Source organism: Gavia stellata, chromosome 11 (genome assembly GCF_030936135.1).
Source record: "Gavia stellata isolate bGavSte3 chromosome 11, bGavSte3.hap2, whole genome shotgun sequence".
NCBI classification, from domain to species: Eukaryota; Metazoa; Chordata; class Aves; order Gaviiformes; family Gaviidae; genus Gavia; species Gavia stellata.
Window position 1 is genome coordinate 18,736,825 of NC_082604.1, and position 20,897 is coordinate 18,757,721.

Sequence of the window (20,897 nt, forward strand, 5' to 3'; positions counted from 1 at the left end):
AGCTTTTGGCACAGTTCAGCTTGGACACGAGGCTGTTTGGATGGGGCCAGCACAGGCTGGTCACAAAGAGCACAGCAGACTTTGTATGGTTTGAGCTTACCCTCCTGCATGGGAGTGTCAGAAACCAGCCAGCTGAACCACAGGGCTAATTTTGCTTTGTGCACAGACCTGCATGTGATTGATGGTTGTATTAGGAAAGAGGGCTCCCCTGTTGGTTAAAAAAGCATCACTTTGCTTCCCAGCAGCTTCGCTCCCTGCCTACTGCCTCATATCACTGCGCAGAGACAGTGGCCAAGGTGGTGGGTACAGCCATGACAGACCAGCTCCTGCAGGCAGTGCAGCCAGCTGTCTTTTGCTGTTGTTCCTTCCCTCGGTCAGAAGGTATTTGGAGCTATTCTGTCTATGCGCTGACATTTTGCGGGACTGTGGAAATGGAAACCTGCATGCTTTGACTGCCCTCGTGTTTACACTGCAAACTGTCAGCGGTTTTCCCCCTGCTGACCTAATGCTGGCAGTCACAGCAGGGAGAGTGCTGATTGAGCCCAGGTGTGGGTGACTTGGCCTCCCTGCCTTACTCAGCACCACAGCAAACACCAGCGCTTCAGCCACAGCCAGTGCTTTGGGGTCTGCAGAGGAGGGTCTTGGAGCAGAGTGTCCCATGCAGGTGAGTTACTGGGCTGTTAACAGGATTACCTCCCACTAGCTGTCACATTTCCATAAAGCACTTTGGGGGATATAGCATTTCTCACTGCTTTGATGCAAATCCCCTTTCTGCTGGAGAAACTGTCTCTGCTGTACAAGAGCAGTTTCAAGATCTTAAGAGTTACTGCAGCTTCACCTTAACTGTGTCTGTCATGAACTGTGTTTTCTAGAATAGCCCAAGCTCTGTTACATAGTTTATTTTGTCCTGTCAGACAGACAAACCACCGTGCCTTGCCCAGCAGCAGCCCTGGGAGCACGTCTGTGGCCACTTTCTTTACTTACGCGTCTTTTTCTTTGCTCCAGATTTTTCCTTTTTCCCTTTTTCTTTCTGTTTTGATAGCTGTTTCTCCCGAATCTTCCTGAGGGCCTGGTAGGGGCCAAGGTTTCTGCGGACCATTGTACCTCTCCACCAGGCCTGCAGCTGGAAGCAAGAGAGAGAAAGAGAGAGGTCTTAGGGGTAATCATGTGCTGGGGTACCTGGTACAGCTCAGTGGTCAGAGAGTTTCTCTGCATTCCCAAGCTGCAGGAGGGAACCCCTGGCCCACACAGCAGCAGTTGGGCCTGTGCTGTTACGCTGAAGATATCCACATCTGGGCTGAGGGCATCTGTTGCTGGTGGCAAGGGGACAAGAAGGGGAACTGCCCCATGACCTTCCCTGTATCACACATGCAGTGGGGCTGGTGTGATGAGCATGGCCCCAGTCATTCGAGGAGACTGGCTTCTACCTTTTCGCTCTCTTCTCAAACCTGTAGCTAGCTACTGGCTTTGTGTCTGCCCCAGCAGAAAGGGACAGGCTTTGTCTGTCCTCTGCTTGTGCCACCCCACACCAGCCAACTTTCTTGGGCCATTTTCTGCCTGAACAAAGGCTGTGGTGTGAATTATTAACTCCCAATTGCTGATGGAGCAGCACTGCCTCAGCTTTGCTCCCCTTTACCTTCATGATGCTCTTCAGCTCCAGGGCATCCTGCTCTAGTTGTCTTCTTTTAGCCTCCTTTTCCGCCCGGTCACTGATGATGGTTTCCTCAAATGTCTGGCACTGCAAGATAGCAAGGGGGTGGCAACAGCCACATGACAAACACATCCCCTAAACTGCAGGGCCAACCTTCCAGGCTTGCTCTGCCCAGCAGCTTGGCAGGGCAGGGCTCACCTGGACCCTGGGGCAAGGAGCCTTCTCTGGCTGCCTACTGGTCTCATCCTTGCTACACGCTTTTCACAGCCCAGCCAGGGCTGCTCTGGCCCGGGGGTCGTGGTGTGGGTCCTCACCCTGTGCACCAGGGAGCTCCCTGGCAGCCCAAGGGTAATGTGTAAGCATGGACCTTCCTCCCCCACCTCCTTTATTTGATCTTTCCTGAATCCAGATGGCAAATGTTGCTCATTACCACTGTCAGTCCTAAGGCACCGAGAGCTGCTGCCAAAGTGAAACCTCTCACGGCCTGGGTGTAATTAACCCTCTGATCCTGTGCTGTAAAATGGCTGTCTGATGGCGTCTCAGGCAACAGATGGTGGTGGGAAGGACCCGTGCTCCCCCAGGCTAGGCAGCAGATGATGTACAAACACACTTGGGACACTGAGATGACAGTGTACAGAGTGAAAAATGAGCCCACAAGGCAGGGAAACATCTAACTCAGCCCCATCATCTCAGATCCAGTGACAGTAAGGAATGATTACAAGTTAATTCCTTCTGGCTTTAAAACACCCCTTTTTCTAGACATTTCTCTCTGCCCTGTGTTGTCTGCTCTGCTGTGCCTGCATAGCTGTGATCAGAGCCCGGCAGTTAACCAAGAAACCAATGTAAGGCAGGAATGGTTTTAACTGGAATCAGTTCTCTTATAACGGCACTGCGCAGCTGTGAATGTGCATCTGCCGGAAGGGTTGGAGCTGCCTTTTCCAGTCTCAGCCTGTCTTACCCCGATGTTGCTAGAAGGAGCAGATTTGTTCAGACTAAGGCAATAAACTAAGGTGAGGCATACTGATGGGATGGGACAGTGTCTTTGCCCTTCAAAAAGGCTGTCCATAGCTCTCTGGTATTTGAAAATAGCTGTGGGGGAAACATCGTCATCCCTCCTTGATGTCACAGGTGGCAAATAGAAGATGACTACTCAGTCCCTGCCTTCCCTGGACCAGTGTTTATAATCACACCCTACACCTCAAGATTACTGATTTTCTTTTCCATGGTCCTGGCTCCTTATCTGCACGAGAGTAGGAAAAAGCCAGGATGCAAGTTTGCATGGCTGAGCACTGAGATGCTGCTGACATCTTACCTCCTTGGCCAGTCTCTGCAGCGTTTCCAAGTTGTTTGCCTTTAATACTTTTAGGGCATCCAGTTCTTCGTCTTTAGCGTCTGTGTCATTTTCATACTTGTCCACCCAGTATTCCAGCTTCTCTTCCATCATCTGCATGGGGATAGAGGGGTGCTTAGCATGTTGCAAACAGTATACAAGGGAAAGGTTTGCTACTGTATTCTGGCCCGCTTTCTGGAAGGTGGTAAGAGTCCCATAAATTTTGCATGGTCAGTGTTTCCTTCTCGTCTAAGTCTTGAAAGGATCAAACACCTAGGACTAGTAATAAGTAACTGGTGGCTTGCAGGCCCCTCTCTGGGGGTTCACCACAGAAGCCACAGCACTGGACTGGGGATGAAGAGAGACGGGGTTGCTCTTTCAGAGGTGCATGAAAAACAGAGAAGCACTGGGGGTTAGTTTTGTGGACAGTCAATCCTGGTGAAGTAAATGACAACCAGAAGCCATTCTTAGTGTGTATACAGAAGGAGGGGCGGTTAAAAACAGAATTTGACAGTGAGAAAGCTTTTATCCTCTGCCTGACTCCCAGCCCGCTTTCTGGATTAATCTCAGCGCACCAGGAATAAGGTCCCAGGGGACAGCACTTCACGCTATTTCAGGTTGTGAACTTGGCTTTGTCTCACTCATAAATAGGAGGGCAGGTGTTGCTGAAACAGTCACCCAGATGACTTCCTCCCATTCACAAATAACTTCTCCATAGCAACAAACATGACTGCTTGCATGGAAAAATAATCTGAGGAAAGGCATCAATCACATTACGGCATCACAGCTGGACACACAAGGGAGATGGAGGGCATGGTCATTCTCTTCTCTGTGGGCCCCTATAAAGCCACCAGCTGCTGCCTGAGTACAGAGAGGCTTGCACTTCACCTTCTGGTACAAGTCAAATAGGCTGCAGCTTGTACATGGAAAGTCCTCTCACTATGAAGCATTGATCAGACTAATGGGATATGGAGGATGCTATTTAATTGCTCTCAAGATACCGCCCTTTTTTACACTCAAATTACATTTTTTAAAATTTATTATCTTCTGTTAAATTTCATACTGGCAGTGATGTTAGGTACCCTGCAGTAGTACAGGTTTTCTTCCAGTCATATGGTTTATGAGATGCTTTCCAGTGTTATTCACTGTTATGGGCACTGCTGTTGATGATAGGAAAGCTCTGAACCTCTGGATCAACAGGACAAGGACATTCATGGTTGGTTGATGCTGAAAATGGGTACAATAATTATGAGTTAGCAATTACCCAACCCTGATTCTTCCTCAGATTAAGACAAGGCAAAACTGGGCTGGCAGTTTGTGTCATTTCCTTCTTAGTGCCCCTCTGTGCAACACTCGGGTCTGTGAAACTGTTGCCCTCGCTTTGCACAGTAGCGCTCCTCACTAAGTCACTGGGAGCCCCAGCTACTGCCAAGGAAGGTCTAAACAAAATCCCAATTAGCTGAATACAACTATCTGAGGGAGGAACAATCCATAACACCTGAATAAACAATGCCAATCGTTACATGAACTCTAATTTTAAGGAAATGTATCCAAATGTAGCAAATCCCAAGTCTGGGAGAGCTGGGTTAATTAAGACTTGAGGGTAAGTAGTCATTCAAACAGGAGCAGTCGCGAACCTGGTAAATTTGATGGAGCAATAACTGGTTTTCTTTAGGCACTAACTGATGATATAATGCTCATCAGTTGCTATTTTAAGCATTAGCAGAAAGTCACACATACCTTATGGTGTCGCCTGAGGAAATTTTCAATCTCCATGTGGACTCGAATCTCCTCGTCAGTTTTGCTCCGCAACATCTGTGATCAGCACAGACAGAAAACATGAGAGACAATGTTAGTGCACATGTGTGCACGCATGTGCTGCTGAAAGCTGAGCTGGTGAAAGCCGAGATGGTGAGCAAGCATGCAGGAGCTCTCTGTGTAGTCCACACACATTTTTCCCAGTGAAAAAATAACCAAGGCAGTCCTTGCCCCTTGACCATCCATGAGAAAGGGACAACTACATCAGACCTTGATCAGTCAAAAAAAAAAAAAAAAAAAGCTTGCAAACCCAGAACAGTTTTCTAGTCCAGTTCACCTATGGCCACACGAACAGCTTGATCAGCATAATGTGCTGTGGGCAATGCTGGGAGCTTGGGCTGCTTATGTTGCTAAATAGCCTTGTAACTACACCCTTTGGACATAGTTATGGGTCTGTTTCTCTGACAATGGTATTAGTTTATGCAGTCCCTGCCTCCATCCACTGTCTCCTGCAGCCATGCCATTCATGCTGTTGCTGTTTGCAGGACCACACAAAGAAGCAATGGAAGAGATAAAGATTTCTAACCTGGATAAGTTTCCCGATTCAGTTCAAACAGTTGTGTTGGTGACTGTGATGGAGAACAGAAAGGGCATCGGGGAAAGAGAGAGAACTCTTTCCTTACTAGCTAGAGACGCCTTCCAGTAGGGGCCATGGGGAAGGGTTTACCTGAATTTCCTTGTCCAGGACATTCTCTGCATTGCTGCACTTCTTCTGGGTTTGGTGGACCTGGAGGTCTGTGCTTTTCTTCATGTAGCAGCTCTCCATGTTCGTTTTGGCCTTCATCTCTTCCAGCTCGTCTTTGAGGTAGACAATCATATTATCTCGGTTCTAGTGGAGGAGACAGAAGCAGCACAAAAGCAAGCCTGGAGACTGAGGTGAGCTAACTGTTTCTTAATCTCTCCACTCCCTGCTAAACTCGTAAGAGACAAGGCTATAGGCTTCACACTTTCCCTGAATGTTGCTCTATTTCAACCTCTACTTCAAAGGGCAGTTTGATTTGTAACCCATACAGAAGGCAATAAACCCATCAGCAAGGAGTGATTACCTCTGGAGAGGGTGGAGTGATAAACAGAGTGGGACAAGAAGCCAGCCTTCTGGTCTCTGGTCCAGGAATGGATTCAGGCATGCTTATTATAAACATGAAAGAAGCCAAATAATTTCAACTGCTTAAAGTTAGGCTTTACTAACCTCTTGGATTAGGCCATCTCAGTGAGGGAGCATCTGAAGAGGAGGATAATGCCTCAGCCCCACGTAAGCCAAAGTTTGATTTTCTAAAGTATACTCTATTCCTTGGATTAATTTTTTTCTAGTTATGCAGCAACTGTATAAACACAACCTTAGGGACAAGTGAAAATCTAATCTTGTCTCGGTCATGTGTTTAAACAGTTCTTTCTTGAAATCTTACCAGGCAGATGGTACCTACTTTGTTATAAAAGCATACACGCAGGGCAAGGATAGAAGTGCCAAGGAAAGGCTGGCTATGAGGTCCCAGCCTCTCCCCATGCCTTGTTTTGCAATGGAGCTGAGCTTTCCTGGGGGAATTCTGTCCCTGGGAGCTCCCCCATGGGCAAGAATCCTGAGCCAACATGCCCCATTTGTCCAGCTTTTGGAGTATGCTCAGAAAGCAAAGTGCATTTGCGTGATTTGGGATTGTTTTGTTCATGCCTTTTTAATGAATTTCAGTAACAGATAAAAGTTAATTAATTTGGGGTTGGAGCTTGGAAGAACCGCCTGTAAAATGAAAAATTCTAGACTTTTTTTATTAAGAGTTAAAAAGGTCATCAAAGTCTCCTGTGCAATTATGCAAGATCAATCTTAATGCCTCTGGTTTGGCACCCGATTGCTCCCTTACAGCCTTTCTCTTTGCTTTCCTGCCATGCTATGATGAGTTTGACATTCATCAGCCCAACCTTGCAGCTGAAGATGAAATACCAAAGTGCTGGCATTTAAATGTTTTGAAGCCCGCATATCTTGTCTCTTAAGCACCCTCGCATTCCTTTGCTGTGTAAACATGGAAAAATGCCACAGGAAGAAGCCAGCTCAATAATGCTGTGTTTAAAAGCCTATGCAGCATGACTCATTTGGAAAAGCTTTCCTTGTAAGAAGAGTTTGGAACAGTTAAAAGGAAAATCCTTCCCTCTGCGCCCCTTGTCGGACATAGTTAGGAAGAGTAAAGTATATTTATAAGGCTCAGGACAATTAGGGGCCTTGGCTAATGCTGGTTTGTGGGTTTACAAGTCATGCGTTCGCATTTTTTTGAAGGTTTCCAACATCAGATACTATTTTATGGCCATATCATCATATGACTGCAGACAGCTACAGACACAACCTATTTGTGCCCTGTTAAGGTTACTGGTAATGCTCTTTATTTTCCCTGGTGTGAAATTTTGGTGGGCATTGGGAGGGGTTGTGTTCCTGGTCAGCAGACATGGGAGGTGACCGTACCACTTCATTTTGAGATTGTCTTCCTGCGTCACGGTGGAATCATGTCTAAACTGAGGGGCTGGCAAAGCAACTGGGGAGATGCTAATGAGAAACACTGATTTTTTTTGTGGCGCGGAGGGTCAGCAAAGCCAAGCGCTGCTGATGTCAGTGCGTTACAGCTATCTGCAAAGAGGTGAGAAAAGAAGGGTTCAGCCTAGGTTACAAAGTACTCAGGTATTAGAGAGCTGGGGCAGAGTATGAACACTTCACCAGGTTATTTTCTTTTTCATGTCATATTGTAGTAAAGCAGATGAAAAAGTGCTTTTGATTCCAGCGTCCTAGGCCTCAGCCAGGATGGGGGCCCATCTGCTTTGTTTGTTTTCTTTGTTGTATGGCATGTTTGTGGTTTGGATTTAGTCTGTGGTGTTGTAAAACATATTCGTTAGAGGTGGGGAGTCTGGGGGCTTGGTTACACAATCCAAAGCAGACGGGAAGTGAAATGCAAAACGCCACTGGTGGTTTATAGCAATGCATTTGCTTGGCGAGGGAAAGTCCTCTGCAGGCGCGTGGGCAGCTACTGCAGCCCAGCTGATGGACCCGGCGCTGCAGAATTGGGGCACATTTGGTATTAGCCTGGAGGTAGTAAATGCCCACAAGCTGTGAGCACCATCTGTAGAGTATGCTGTTCCCTGAACTTCAGGGACATGCACTGGGAAAATTAGTTAATATTTATTCATTCTGGTTTATCATAGCAAAGGTCCCAGCCAGGACATGGCGCGCTTTCATAGTTAATGCAGTAAACCTCTGGGCTGCTTATTTGGGATGACTTCAGCGTTGAATCTGCCAAGCCAAAGATGCAAAATCGTACCTCATGTGTCCAAGACTATCACAAAACTGGCAGAGACCAAGATCAAAACCCAGGAAATAGTTGTCAAGAGCCAGTCTGCTTCACAAGCAGGTAAACAAGCTGATTTTCTCTGATCTTTCAGCTCGCAGACATCAGCTCAGAGGCCTGTCTGCTGCTGTTATCCAATGCCATAGGAGTCTGTCCCACAGATGCTGTTTGGCTGCAAAACCAACTGCATTTAGCTGGAGAGGGTATGCGTGCTTTCCTTTACTTTGATTTATCCCTCTTGCAAGTGCCACCTAGATCTCTCAGCTCTTTCACAGCAATTAGTATTTATACTCCCTTAAAATACAGCTGGTTACAAAAATAGCAAACGGGAGTAAACAGTCTAAGGAATTCCTCCAGCAGTCAGATAAAGCCCCTGCTACCAACAGCACAGCCAGCGCCCACCATTTGGCAGGCACTTGGAGGGGGCAGGGGAACGGGTGCTGTGCTACACGCGGGCAGCGAGCATGCCGGCAGAGAGCCCTGCTGCCTGCCTCCGTGCTTCCACACCGACTGTGTATGAGCTCAAGTCTCTCCACTGGCAGCTGCACTATCTCAGCTTGCAAAGCCTGAAGATATGCTTAGATCTACACACCTGCTGCAGCCTGGACTTGCTTCCCCTGAAATGGCAACGTGCAGCCCTACAGACACTTCAACAAGGCTACATAGCCTACATCTCTGTCCCAGCTGCCAGAACACCCCCAAAAAATGCCTCAGCCGAAAGAACAGCAGGCATGGAAGGTCACCCGGCTTCAACGTAACAGCTTCTGCAGCCCTCCGCTACCTCACCTCCAATCCCACCTGTGGGAGTGAGCTGTGTGAGGATGCAGTTTGCTGGCAGGGGGAGCAGACCTCTTGGCAGCAGCACTTTTGTTGAAAGTCCTGTCCCTTTGGAGCCAGGTTTGGATCTAGTGCACCAGCTCCGGGTCTTGCTGAGCTACGCTGGGGCTCTGCCAGCAGTGGAATGAAGTCACCCAGGAGCTCAGGACCATCACAACTTTGTGCCTTCTACTATAATGTTCTGGTGCATTTCTCCAGTAGAAACATGCACCAGTGGGTGTGTATATATGTTTAAAAATTTCCCCTAGAACACTTCATTGATGCATTTGTCCTCCTGGCAGAGGATAAGGGAAGAAACATGATGGATTTTAGTTGCACTACTAAAAGCACTACCAAGTGGCACGCTGATACAGTGGAGCTGGGTGTGTTATGAGAGCCCACACAGAATAAAAGTTACGGACCTGTTTTCACTGGTACTGTGGTGCAACGTCTTGGTTTTCTGTCTGGTAGGTAGCCTGCAATATTACTGCTTGATATAAAATTATACCATGACTTGCACATAGGTATGGCATAAGTATACCACAAAACCTACAGGACATAAAAAGTTTACAATATTAACTTCTTTCAAAGTCTGTGCAGACTGCCATCACTCATCCTGGAAAGTAACTATTTTTACACAAGCTAGAAAGTGAACACTGCAGCAGCAAACAGAACTCCTGCAGCCAAACCAGAGCTATCGGTGATAGTCCTGCACGGAGGGGTAAGAGCAAAACCAGGCTGATCATTTCTGCTCCTTTAGAGACATCAGTGCTTTCCAGGAGGAAAGAAAACAAAATAAATAAGAACATTTAGCATTTGATCTGTGTTCCATTAGAAAGGTAAATGAGCTGAGCAGGCTAATACAGCATTAATTAGCATCTCATTAAGAGCTAGCAAGGCTGAAAATACAAACATACAGGCAACATGTGTGAAGTAAAGACTTTTCTGGTTCCATTATTAGATTTGCTCACTTTTGTTTTCTCATCCACTAGACTGGAGACAATCATGTAGGCTTCTGTCTACGGGTCTGTGCATTATTATTGTTCAAAGTACTCCAAAATCAGCAAGCTGTATTTTTGTTTTTAATTAGTTGGCAAGGTGACAAATCATGCAAGTGTCTGTAAAACTGCCTACGGGAAAATCCCATATGAAGAAAAAAGAAATTATTCTCCCTTGGGAGACACAGTGAGACACCATTATTTTTGGCACAGAAGGAAAGCAGTACTTGAAAGTAGTCTTGTCTTTGATTTGTTATCAAAGCTGAAACTATAAGGAAGCCCAGAAAAGGACTTTTAAGCTGGAACTATAAAAACAAAGTCCCAGGTGACTGCAGATCCCACTTGATGAGGCAAAAAGCAAGAACCAAATTAGCGGAAGGTACTGAAAGAACATGGAGAAGAACACCCCCTCAGCACGGGAGCTGCGCATCTTCCTAGGACTGCAAGAGGTAGGAGAGGTGCAGGGCAGGACACAGAGAAGTGCCCAGCCTGACTGTACAGTGCCAAGACATTGCTGCTAGTGCCAGGCAGGATGATTACAGCCCCCTATACACCAGTCCCTGGGAAGGCATTAAACCAGAACCAGATATGTATACTGTGTGCACAGACACTGAGGTTTGAGGAGCACTACACAAAACAAAATAAGTAAGAACATTTAGCATTTGATTTGTGTTCCATTAGAAAGGAAAATGAGCTGAGCAGGCTAATAAAGCATATTCACTAGCTTGGGGAGTGGGAGAACAGGAGCTTACCAGGAGCCATCAGAATCTGACTGAGAAGGGACAATGTGCAGAAGCAAACGGACAACATACAGTCTCTGAGCCTGACAAACTATCCAGTTTATTTCATTTAACTGCCACACAGATGTCAAGAGACTTTTGGGTTATCCCACAGGGCCTGGAAATAGGCTCCCATACCATTTCCAGTGGCAGTAATTAAGTATATATTGAGGTATACAGCTCCCCTTTTCAGTCCTGGCTCTGACCTCTACATCCTTTAGATGTTCTGTTCAAATCCATAGGGAAAAAAAGTTCATCCTTCATTTCTCTTTTAGTTTCCACAACTGTTCTTTTTGGTTTGTCTCCTAACTTGCTAAATTTCCATTTCCTTCAGTGACTCCTCTTCTTTCTCCTCTCTGTTATGCCCACAGTTTTTTTCCAGAGTTACTTTCATCTTGCTACACTTCCCAGTGTACGTTATGCATTTCCAGGATCTCCACCAGTAGGTGAGTACTGACCTAAAAGAATTTTCCCATCTTGTGCATTCCTGCTACCAGCACCAGTAGATCCTTCATGTTCTTACAACCATGCTGTATTTACTTTCCACTGCACGTGCATCCAGGCTGCCAACACAAAACCTTCATATTCTATAAACTGTACTTCACCAGCATGTCAGTGGCTTAAAATTCCTCTCTGTAGCCAACTATACCCTGGCTTGATTATTCTCCACACTTTTGTCCAAAGACAAAATTCAGTAATACTGATTCTTTCCTCAGATGCCCTTGCTATCCTCTTGCTCAGTACTGAACCAAGTGTCAGATTCTTGTTCCTTCTTCCAGTCCTTGTATAGCTCTGAACCTGCCTGCCTTTTGCTTGTTTTCTATCACACAGTCTTTCCTGACTCAGCAGGGCTAGGCTACATTTCCATGTTTCTGCACAGAACTGCATGTGCTTTTGCTCTAAAGCACGCATGAGCATCAAGTCTGAGCTGTCTGGTGAGCATCAAAGTGACCGGTGATATGCTATTCAATTCATCTGCACTTGTGTAGCAAGTCTGACATTTCCAGACTGCCCTAGATTTACTGTGCATGCACACACCATTTGCATGCTGCAGACAGAAGGGCTGAAGCTTTCCAGAAAGATCAAGTGGACAGTGTATGTGCAATAACATTGATCTGCCGTTGGGTAGGACTCCCATGTTTGGGATTTTTCTAATATCTGGAAGCCTAGAAAAATAGATTAAAATAATGACATTTTCCCCAGACAACTGTGTAGGTAGAAAAATGACATGCCCCTATGCCAGGTGTCTGTCTTTCTCACTCTCTCATCATCACACTTTCTTCTGTGCCAGGTGTCACATCTGCATGAGTTAAGTATGACAGAACCTTAGATACTGCTATCTGCAGATAACCTCTCACTTACTGATTGCAGATGTCCGTGCTTTGCCACTCCCAGCAGTATTTTTGAGGTATTCTAATTTGATCATGGTCTTTCATGATTATGAGCATTTTGAGCTCCCATTTGAAAACCATTGGACACTGCACTTAAAGTCATTAGCAGGCTTATTCAGAATACAAATCTTTACTGCAATTATTCTGCTTCTATATTGCTAAATGATGGATCATTATATACACCACACATCCTCTCATCTCAGTGCTAGTTCCTGGGCAGCAGAGGCAAGCTTGCTAACAGGCTTCCCCCCTGGCGTGACGCCCAGTGCTAAATGATCTCACCTGAAGTTCTATTTCAGTTTGTTTCTTGACATCTTGCAGCTGTTTCTCGAGTGACTTTATCTCCTTCTTTCCTTCCTCCTCCCTGAAGAAAAATGGAAAATACAATCACTTGAATACATCAAAAAAGACAAGAGCTGTTTACCTAAAGGGGAACTTCCTGTCTCCTGACACGTTGTAGCACCTAGCTGAACACTGCCCCACTTACCCTGCTCACTCAATGAGTTTCTAACAGCTGAACTAAAAGAAGTGCATACAAAAGCTTGGCCTGCTTCTTCAGACTAGCAGAAGACAAGCTGCTTCCCGTGGCTGAGTAGCAAAAAAGGCATTCATCTCTTCACTCTGAGCCTTGGGGAGGCAGCACATCTGTAAGTGAGAAACAGAGACTTCTCACCAAAGCTAGTGACTTGGTAAGTAAATGCTGAAAGAAGAGGTGCACAGACTGAGCAAGGAGGATGGGAATGAAAGGGAGAATGAGCCAAAAACCAGGTGACGCTCTTGTTTAAAGCCTGGAGTGGACTTGAGGATAATGCGATTCCTATAGCAGATAGGGAAGATGCCTATCATTGAGTCACAGTTTCTGCATTTCAGGCAAAACTCTCCCTGATTCTGTGCAGAAGCATGCCTAATCAGCAGACAGTGCAAAACTGTGTAAGTTTCATTATATGTATGGAGAATGTTTTTTTCATTATCAGACTTAAAATCTTTCAAAGAAACACTGCCTCAGGTTCTGAGATCCATGAAGGGATATGAGTGAAGGCCAAAAGCTAGAGAGGTGTTTACCTATCTAAAACAGATGCAGTAATGTTCTAGGTCTTATTATCTTGTTTCATTCAGAGTACTTTTCTAAGTTTTTATGCTTATGATTTGATTTAAAGCCAGTAAATACTACAGTCAGTACCTGCGACTTCATACCCTATCCCAACCTTACAATCGACTTCATACCCTATCCCAACCTTACAATCAAACACGCATTTCATTTTCCGCTGGGTGACTGATGAACAAAAGCTCCTGATAAGGACTTCCATTCTTACTGCAGACTGCTTTCAGACTAGTATATTGACACAAAACCAGACCAGTATATATTTATACTGAAAGACAGATCAAGTTTATTCCATCAAAAGAATGAATAGTAAAACAGACAACATAGTGGCTAGATATGATTGACAGAATGGAATAAGAAGGATTATGTCCTTTCCGATTATAATTTGTCTGCTCCTTTCCACCTTCCAGTATTGGATAGTTATCCCACAAGCAATTGCTGCTTTCATTTTTGCTTTCTGTCCCTTCCATGGATAAACAATAAACCCCTTTGTTTTAGACAGTGGAAGAGTTGAGTTTCATGCTTGAAATCACACCTTTCACTGGAAGCTGGGGACTTGTCCCAGATGCAGAGCCCTGAGCCACTACCAGAGCTGTTCCAGACTCATGACAAATCATGACTTAAAGCAGCTTTGGTGTCTACCCTAACTGATGGGCCTGAGCTGCTACACAGAACAAAGTAGCTTTAAAATGGTCAAATACTTCTCTGATGACTTCTATTTTCTCCGTCAGGCTTGGGATTGAATCAGAGCTTCCCATGCTAAAAAAACTCCAAACCTCTAGTGCACAGAAGTTTGAGCTAAGGAATCACCAGTTTGAGTTGAGATGATAACAAATCTGTACCCTATAAGATTTGGGACAGAAGAGGATCTATAGTGCAGTGCCTGGTGGATTAGCCTTAAATAAGACAACCGCCTCTGTCACCATCTGTGCTAGTCCCTCGCTGCTACTGGGAAAAGGGAGCATATTAGCATATGGGCAGCAGATTCTCCTGGGCATCACAAAACCTAAAGACCATATGTTGCTGGCCCTGGTTTGAATAGATTCTCTGCTGCTCTGGCTTTCACTGGGGCCAAGAGTTAAGGATCAGGGAGCTCCTACATCACATTATGTTTTAACTGATACTGGGCAGTATTTGCATTAATGCAGACACTGGTGTCCACTGTGGTCAAAGCTCAGGCAATTCTCAGCTCAGATCAGCATCAGAACCGTCAGTAATTTCTTTCTGAAGGGGAAAGAAGCAGTTTGTAAAGCAGACAGAATAATTCAAATTGAAAAAGTGGAATCCTTTCTGTATTTTGGGTTGTGGTTTTTTTCCTTTTTAGTATGTACTGAGCAGGAATGGGCTTTGGCTTTCAGCAGTTAAGCAGGGAAGTACTTAACACAACACTGACCTGATGAGGATGTCATGAAACTTGCTCTTTTTTACTTTCTCTCTCTCATTAGCTTCTGTTAGGCTATTAAATGTTCCTGATTCCTGCATCTTTTTCATAGTGACTGTAATTACATCACTTGCATACTGCCTGCCAGGAAGAAAAGGAACACAACAGTAATTTATAGGTGCTGGTACTACAGTGTCTGGTACCTTTATCCATGATTGTTTACAGCTAAAAAGGTAAGGAAGTATAAGATACCATTTCTGTTCTTATGTCCTATCAAACCCAGGAGTGCTTCTCCCATGATATCTGCTTCTTGTACATCTGGAGAACTCTGTATTAGAAGTTGGTTGAAGTTTATAATTTCAAAATGCTGCCCTGAATGCTACTTCAGGAAATAGCAAAGAGACACAAACATATCCATGCTGTGCCAGACTGTGCTGCCATTAGGAAGAAGGCTGCTGGCCTGCAGTAGTGATGACAGATAGGTGGATCTTGGAAAGTGAGACCTGGGGATGCAGACAAGTGTGTCTATGAAGGGATATCTGGGTGCCAAAATATGCCAGTACAGCCCTAAGCTGATCGTAACAAATACATGGGCTGGTGCAGATCATATTTATATTTTAGCTGCATTTTTCTCATTTGTGTTAGGATCTTCTTTAAGCCCTTTGTTGAAACAACATTAAAGGACAGAAGCCAGGATACAGAAAAATGCATACTGAAAGCTCAGCTCCCCAGTCTGTCTTTTAAACCAAAGGCTGCTGGTATTTCTGCAAATCAAGGCACTGGATTAAGTGCAGGAATAAAATTTACTTAAAAAAAGAAACTCTTTGGTCTTTATATACATAATCTGTCCTATAAAGGAGAATGGCTGTAGCTGCCATAGAGGCTCTGTGCCCTGCAGAATAACTGGGTTCACGAGACAATGCTCAGATTCCACTTTGCCTGTATATATCTGCTAGGGGAACTTGACTCCAGATACCAGAACATCAGCACTGGCTAGTACCTGGCATCAGTTCCATCCAAGCAACCATTATCAACTGGGTAATATTTTGCAACTCCATTCAAAATAAACTGACTGTCATTACTTGGCATCCAGAGGCAAGCAAAGGCCAGAACTAAATTGCCTATGAATCTAAACCCCACTGCTCTCTTTAGACGTACTCCTTCCGGACCAAGACTGAGGTACACCAGCAGTGGGAGAGTGGGAAGCTTGTATTTTTGCTTTCAAGAGGTAGACTGAGAACTTTACAGCTCTGACCATCCCCTACCATCATCATATTTGTGATTCACTCACCTGTCAGCCTGAATTCTTCTGAGATTCTCTACAGAGAGAGCACTGTGTTTCATGGCCCTATTGGAAAGATGATGGGTACTTTTCAGATCTTCAGTTTTCCCCAGCTGCTGCTTGTGTTCAATGCTTTTCAGAGACATGGAGGTAACTGTTTCCCCACTCCCTGGCCTTCCTGACGTAAGCTCTTGGTAGTTAATGTCCTGCTCCTGCTGGGTCTCTATGATTTCTTTCATTTCCTGGATGCCAGCCTAAAAGTGAGTAAGAGAGACCTGCTTGCACATTGGGCAGTAGAAATAAACCCTCTGCAACATTATGTGAGAGGAAGAAAAATTAATAATAAACTAGAATGAAGCTATACTAAGAGCAGTTGATAGTGTGTATGTTAAATTCTGCAAAGAGTAGAAGAGCAGAAACATTTATCTTGGTTAGCTTTGAGCACACAGTGTAGGCTTATTAAAGTTTATGGGATCAAAAGTGCTAAAGTGACAGGACTAGAAAAGGCCTCAAAGGGTGAATTCATCTGCCCCAAGAGATGATGGTTCAGACTGTGTCATTCTTGACATGTTCTTAATGACTTCCAGCAATGGAGACTACGCACACTCCTGCCAGTGTCAGCACGTCACAACAATCTTTACCATAAGAAAGATTTTTCTCCTCAGCTGCAGTTGAGCCCCTGGCTTCTTGTCCTAGTCTCCATAGGCACAGAGAACAAAACATTCCATCTTTCTTTGCAGCAGCTTTTATGTACTGCAAGACTGTTAGCCTGTTTCCCCTCCACATTCTCTCCCTCTTAGCCATTTCCCACTGCCTGTCACCACGACTTTTCCCTACAATATTATTGTTATAACAAGAGCTGAGATGTGTGGAAGTAAAAGAGATAGATATCAGCTATCTGCTTAGCTGTTTTTTTGAGAGAGTGACAGCAGAGGAAGTATAACATGAATTCAAGGAAGAAATTCAAAATATCAGCAGCTCTCTTCTACATGGAAAGGTATCTTGTGGCTGTTCACAATTTTATTTAAAAAAGAAAAGCAAAAGCACACTATAAAATCAGCTGAGGTGTTGCTTCTAGGAATTTCTCTGCTTTATGTGCTATGGGTAAGAATGCAAGTGTATACACTGTGACATTAAAAGAGAAAATTTTCATGCCCACCTACCGGCATCTCTGTGGCTGAACACTTAATAGCAGTACTGCTGAAGCCAGATAACACAGTCACTGCCAGCCCCATCCTAGTCCATAGCTGCCTACTCCCCACCCTGGCTGTTTGGAGAAATGGATTAGAGAGCTCACCAAGCTTAAACATTTTCCAGGAAAAAGGCAAAAAAAAAATGTTCATTTTTAGCAGCACCAGTTCTCAATCCAGATCCCTCCACAACCACACACATGTTGTGCCAACACAGCACAGAGGGCAAAGTAAAAACAAGTGGTCAGGGCAGCAACTGTGTATGCCAGTAGTACTTCCAAGAAGTTACTTGTCAAGCAGGGCTCCATTAGTAGTCTGCGATGCTGCCGTAGTCCGTGAGGGCAGTGCACAGGGCAGTGCACAGGGCACTGCAAGGGGCTGCTTCGTTCTGGGTATCTTGGACACCTCCAGATGGGATGAATCAGCCTCTGGCAGTGCCTGACTCACCACTGACTACAGAAGGAGTCTAGGTGACTACATGCTTAATTTTTGGACAGTTATATTTACATTAAATGAATCGCATGCAAAGTATACACAGACCAATGAAAATTACATAGTTAATTAAAAAAAAAAAAACTTTAAATAGTTCGCTGGTGATGGCTGTACTTCAGAAAGAACTAATTTAGGCAAACAAACTGCTTTAATATCATGTAGATTTTATGAATGTTCTGATAGATGTTTTTTAATGTCTGGGAAAGTCCAAGACAGGCTGTAACTGGATTATCTGTACACAGTAGGGACTTACACATAATTACCAAATAACTACGTAAAAGCGAGGAGTTTGTAAACTGCATGTGTTACCATCTGTGTAATCTCCTAGCTGTTTATCTTTTGCTGGTCTTTTGCCTGAAATTCAGCAAATAGAAAGGTTGCCTTCCTCTGGGGGATGCACTGCGTGAAGCAATGCACGAGAGTCCCTGATTTGGAAAAATCAATGAGGTGCTGGCCAACACTGTGATTAAACCTCTCAGAAATGTCATTAACTGAAATTTAGATGTCAATCCTTGAAAATGTCATTGATTTGTTTGACTGACAGAGCTCCAGGGTACTTTGCAAATACATGTCTTCTACAAATACAATGATAACAGCCAAATGTAAACTGAGTAACAGGGAGGAGTAGCAAATTACAGAGCACCAAAGCCAGCAAGTAGCTTCCCTAAGCCATTTTCTTGTTTCTAAATTGTTTCCTTCTTGATTTGTTTTGGCATCTTTAAGAACACAAGCACGGTTTATAGTCTCTGAGAAAATTGTGTTTTAAGAAGTGACTTGGTAAAAATGAGCATCTGTGATTGAAGAGAAAAGCTAAGGTGTTTTCTCTATAATTTAAGTGTACCTTTAGTAGGTCTATCAACCTGAGTCTGTATGTCTGACAGCTCCTGCTGTCCTAGAGATAGGCTCTTTCTCTGTGTTTTTGCTGCTGGCACATAAAAGGTTTCCCACCCAGCTCTGTGAGGGAGAAGCATCCTCTGGAAACAGGTGAGGCTGGCTCACAGGACTCTCATAAGGGGAGGAGTGCCCTCTATTGCACGGTCTAAGCATCCTTCACGCCCTGAAATTTACTGTAACACCAGCTTCTGCTGCTTTGCAATGGATTTTTTGAAAAGAAGGTAGTATGGAAAGGAAACACGTAGGAAACAACATATTGATTTACCTTCCTCTTGCATTCTTAAGTGGTGAATTAGACAGAGAGAACAACATTAGATCTGAAAACTCGGACCCCAGGTTTTATTTCCATCCTGGTCACACACTTTTTCCTTTTTTGAGTTCCTCTTAAAAAAGAGTTTCAAACCTGCTTAAACTGGAAACAGCCTGCTATGTCACTTAAAATATATGACAAGAGAACTTAGAACCATTTACCCCTCAGGATGGTCCCATCCTGTTTCCTATGTCTATCAGCTACCAGAAATATCACAATGCCTTCCTCCACAGCAACAAACCTCTGCCTGAGCATTAGGGCTTCTTCTCTGTTCTTTATATCTCTGCCCAAACCCTCTTAGCTATGATGGCTATTAGAAATCAACTAATTAATAATGGTCATTGAGAATGGGTAGTTACTAATATATTTTGAAGTGGAATCTTTCTTAATTCGTTGTCTGTGGGGACTAAAGGAACTTTAACATGGACTTAAGAGAGGAACAGAAATACCCTGGTTTTGAGAACTTTCAAATATCCTATTCTTTTGCATTTTTAAAATAGCTGCGTATCTGTATAAGAACCTAGATGTGTTTTGTTCCCTTTTCCCTAATCCTTTGCTTGTCATCTAACCACTGCGATTTTAAAATGGTAAGCTCAGAAACCTCATCTTGGGTCAGTAGGGTCCTTTGCACAAAGTCTTGACAAAGGCATCTCAGTCATGCTACAGTATAAATATTAAAATTGGTCACCCATGCACTTCTGTTGTGTTTCTTCACCCAAGGGTCATGGAGCACTTTGCAGAATAAGTATCTGAGCTGATTTAAAAAAAAATGCTGCTAGAAGACATAAAACCAAGACAAGAAGGAAACCAAGACAGATATCTTTAAAGAGTAAGGATAGAGGCACATACATGGCTGATGTCTGTCTTGCCCTCATATGAAACCGGCATGATATATCCAAGAATTGACAGCTGATCAACACAATTCTCCAGCACAGCAGTAAACAGCAGAGCTTCCAGATGAGTGAATTTTTCCATTTCTTTAGTCTCTGTGCTCTTGCTAAGAGAAACAAAGACAAAAGATACCAATGAGAAAGACAGTATTAAGTTAGTAACTAAAGGCAGACCTGGAATAGCCTTATTTGCAGCCTTTTATATACTTCCCTAGCTTTGTTTATAGCCTTTCATACACTGTTTATAAAAGGAGCCAAGCTCTGCTAACGGCTGCATGCAGGGACAGTGGGAATGTTTAGCTTTCACAAAACAAAGTAGGTCCTGGTCTCTCCTACAATAGATTGGGTAGACAGGCTGAGAAGGGAATGAACTGAGTGAAGTGTCCTCACCATTCAGTTCAAGGGGAAGCAGTGCTTCATGACGGACTTTGCTCTTTGAGAAACAACAGAATGAAGGTGCCATTTTAAAATGAAAAAAAAAATCCACACCTCTTATAAAATCTCAGATGGTGAACCTTCATGCTCTAATCATTCCTCATTATTACTGTGTAGCCTTAACATTTTTATGCTCCCAATTCCCTCAGCAGGAACTGTTACCACCTTAAGATGTTGGAAATTAAAAAAGAACCCGTATTTGGAGTAAGTAAACTATCTTTAACATTGTGTTGTTTTATTTTAAATTGCATTTCAAATGTGAAACTGCTCTGAAAAGCATCTCTTTGCCTTGCTTACAGATGGAATATTGTGAAAGCGCATCTAGGGAATGGTGGAAATTCACTATTACTCCAAGTGAAATTGGGCCATTTAAAAAAATGCATAAGGAAACACCTGCATAGCAATGGAGAAATTCTCTGAGATTTTTAATGTTTTGGTAAGCCATTAGACAATCCCTCCAAACCCTATAGTCACAAAACAGATATTTCTTGTACGACATCTAGCACAACTGGAGTCTGAGATGACTGAGATCCTGAACGTCATGGCAATGGAAGCATCAACATCCACTAACAAAGTCTTCATTTGGCTGCTATACCTACAACTGGATTTGTGCCATCTGTAAAACCCTTGAATAAACATACTCTAGGTCTGCAGTATATTACAGTCCAATCTGTAAGCATGCCAAGGAAATACATCAGACAATGCCTGTTAGCATGATTAACAGGGTAAGACATGGCCACGTTCTATTAAAATTAAAGAGGTTTAGATGGAGTTATGCTCTAGATCACTGGAAATCAGTGATTTTTTATAAGCAACTT

The 20,897-nt window shown here is 44.0% G+C and overlaps 1 protein-coding gene across 1 annotated transcript; it reads right to left on the bottom strand.

Annotated features, from left to right (window-relative positions):
• Nucleotides 1-976: 976 nt before the first annotated feature.
• Nucleotides 977-19,744, bottom strand: IQCG (IQ motif containing G). Its single transcript, XM_059822709.1, has 9 exons — nt 19,604-19,744; nt 15,878-16,110; nt 14,599-14,727; nt 12,386-12,467; nt 5,467-5,628; nt 4,722-4,796; nt 2,964-3,095; nt 1,637-1,738; nt 977-1,123 (listed from the first exon to the last, which is right to left on the bottom strand). The coding sequence occupies exons 1-9, from the start codon at nt 19,727-19,729 to the stop codon at nt 977-979; spliced, it is 1,188 nt and encodes a 395-aa protein (XP_059678692.1). The 5' UTR covers nt 19,730-19,744.
• Between the last annotated feature and the right edge of the window lie 1,153 nt (nt 19,745-20,897).

Coding starts and splice junctions, on each gene's coding strand:
- IQCG (XM_059822709.1), bottom strand. CDS start 19,729: ATGGAAAAATTCACTCATCTGGAAGCTCTGCTGTTTACTGCTGTGCTG. Junction 5,629..12,385: donor AAACTGAAATAGAACTTCAG/GTGAGATCATTT, acceptor CTCCTCCACTAG/AACCGAGATAATATGATTGT. Junction 4,797..5,466: donor TCCTGGACAAGGAAATTCAG/GTAAACCCTTCC, acceptor TGCTGATCACAG/ATGTTGCGGAGCAAAACTGA.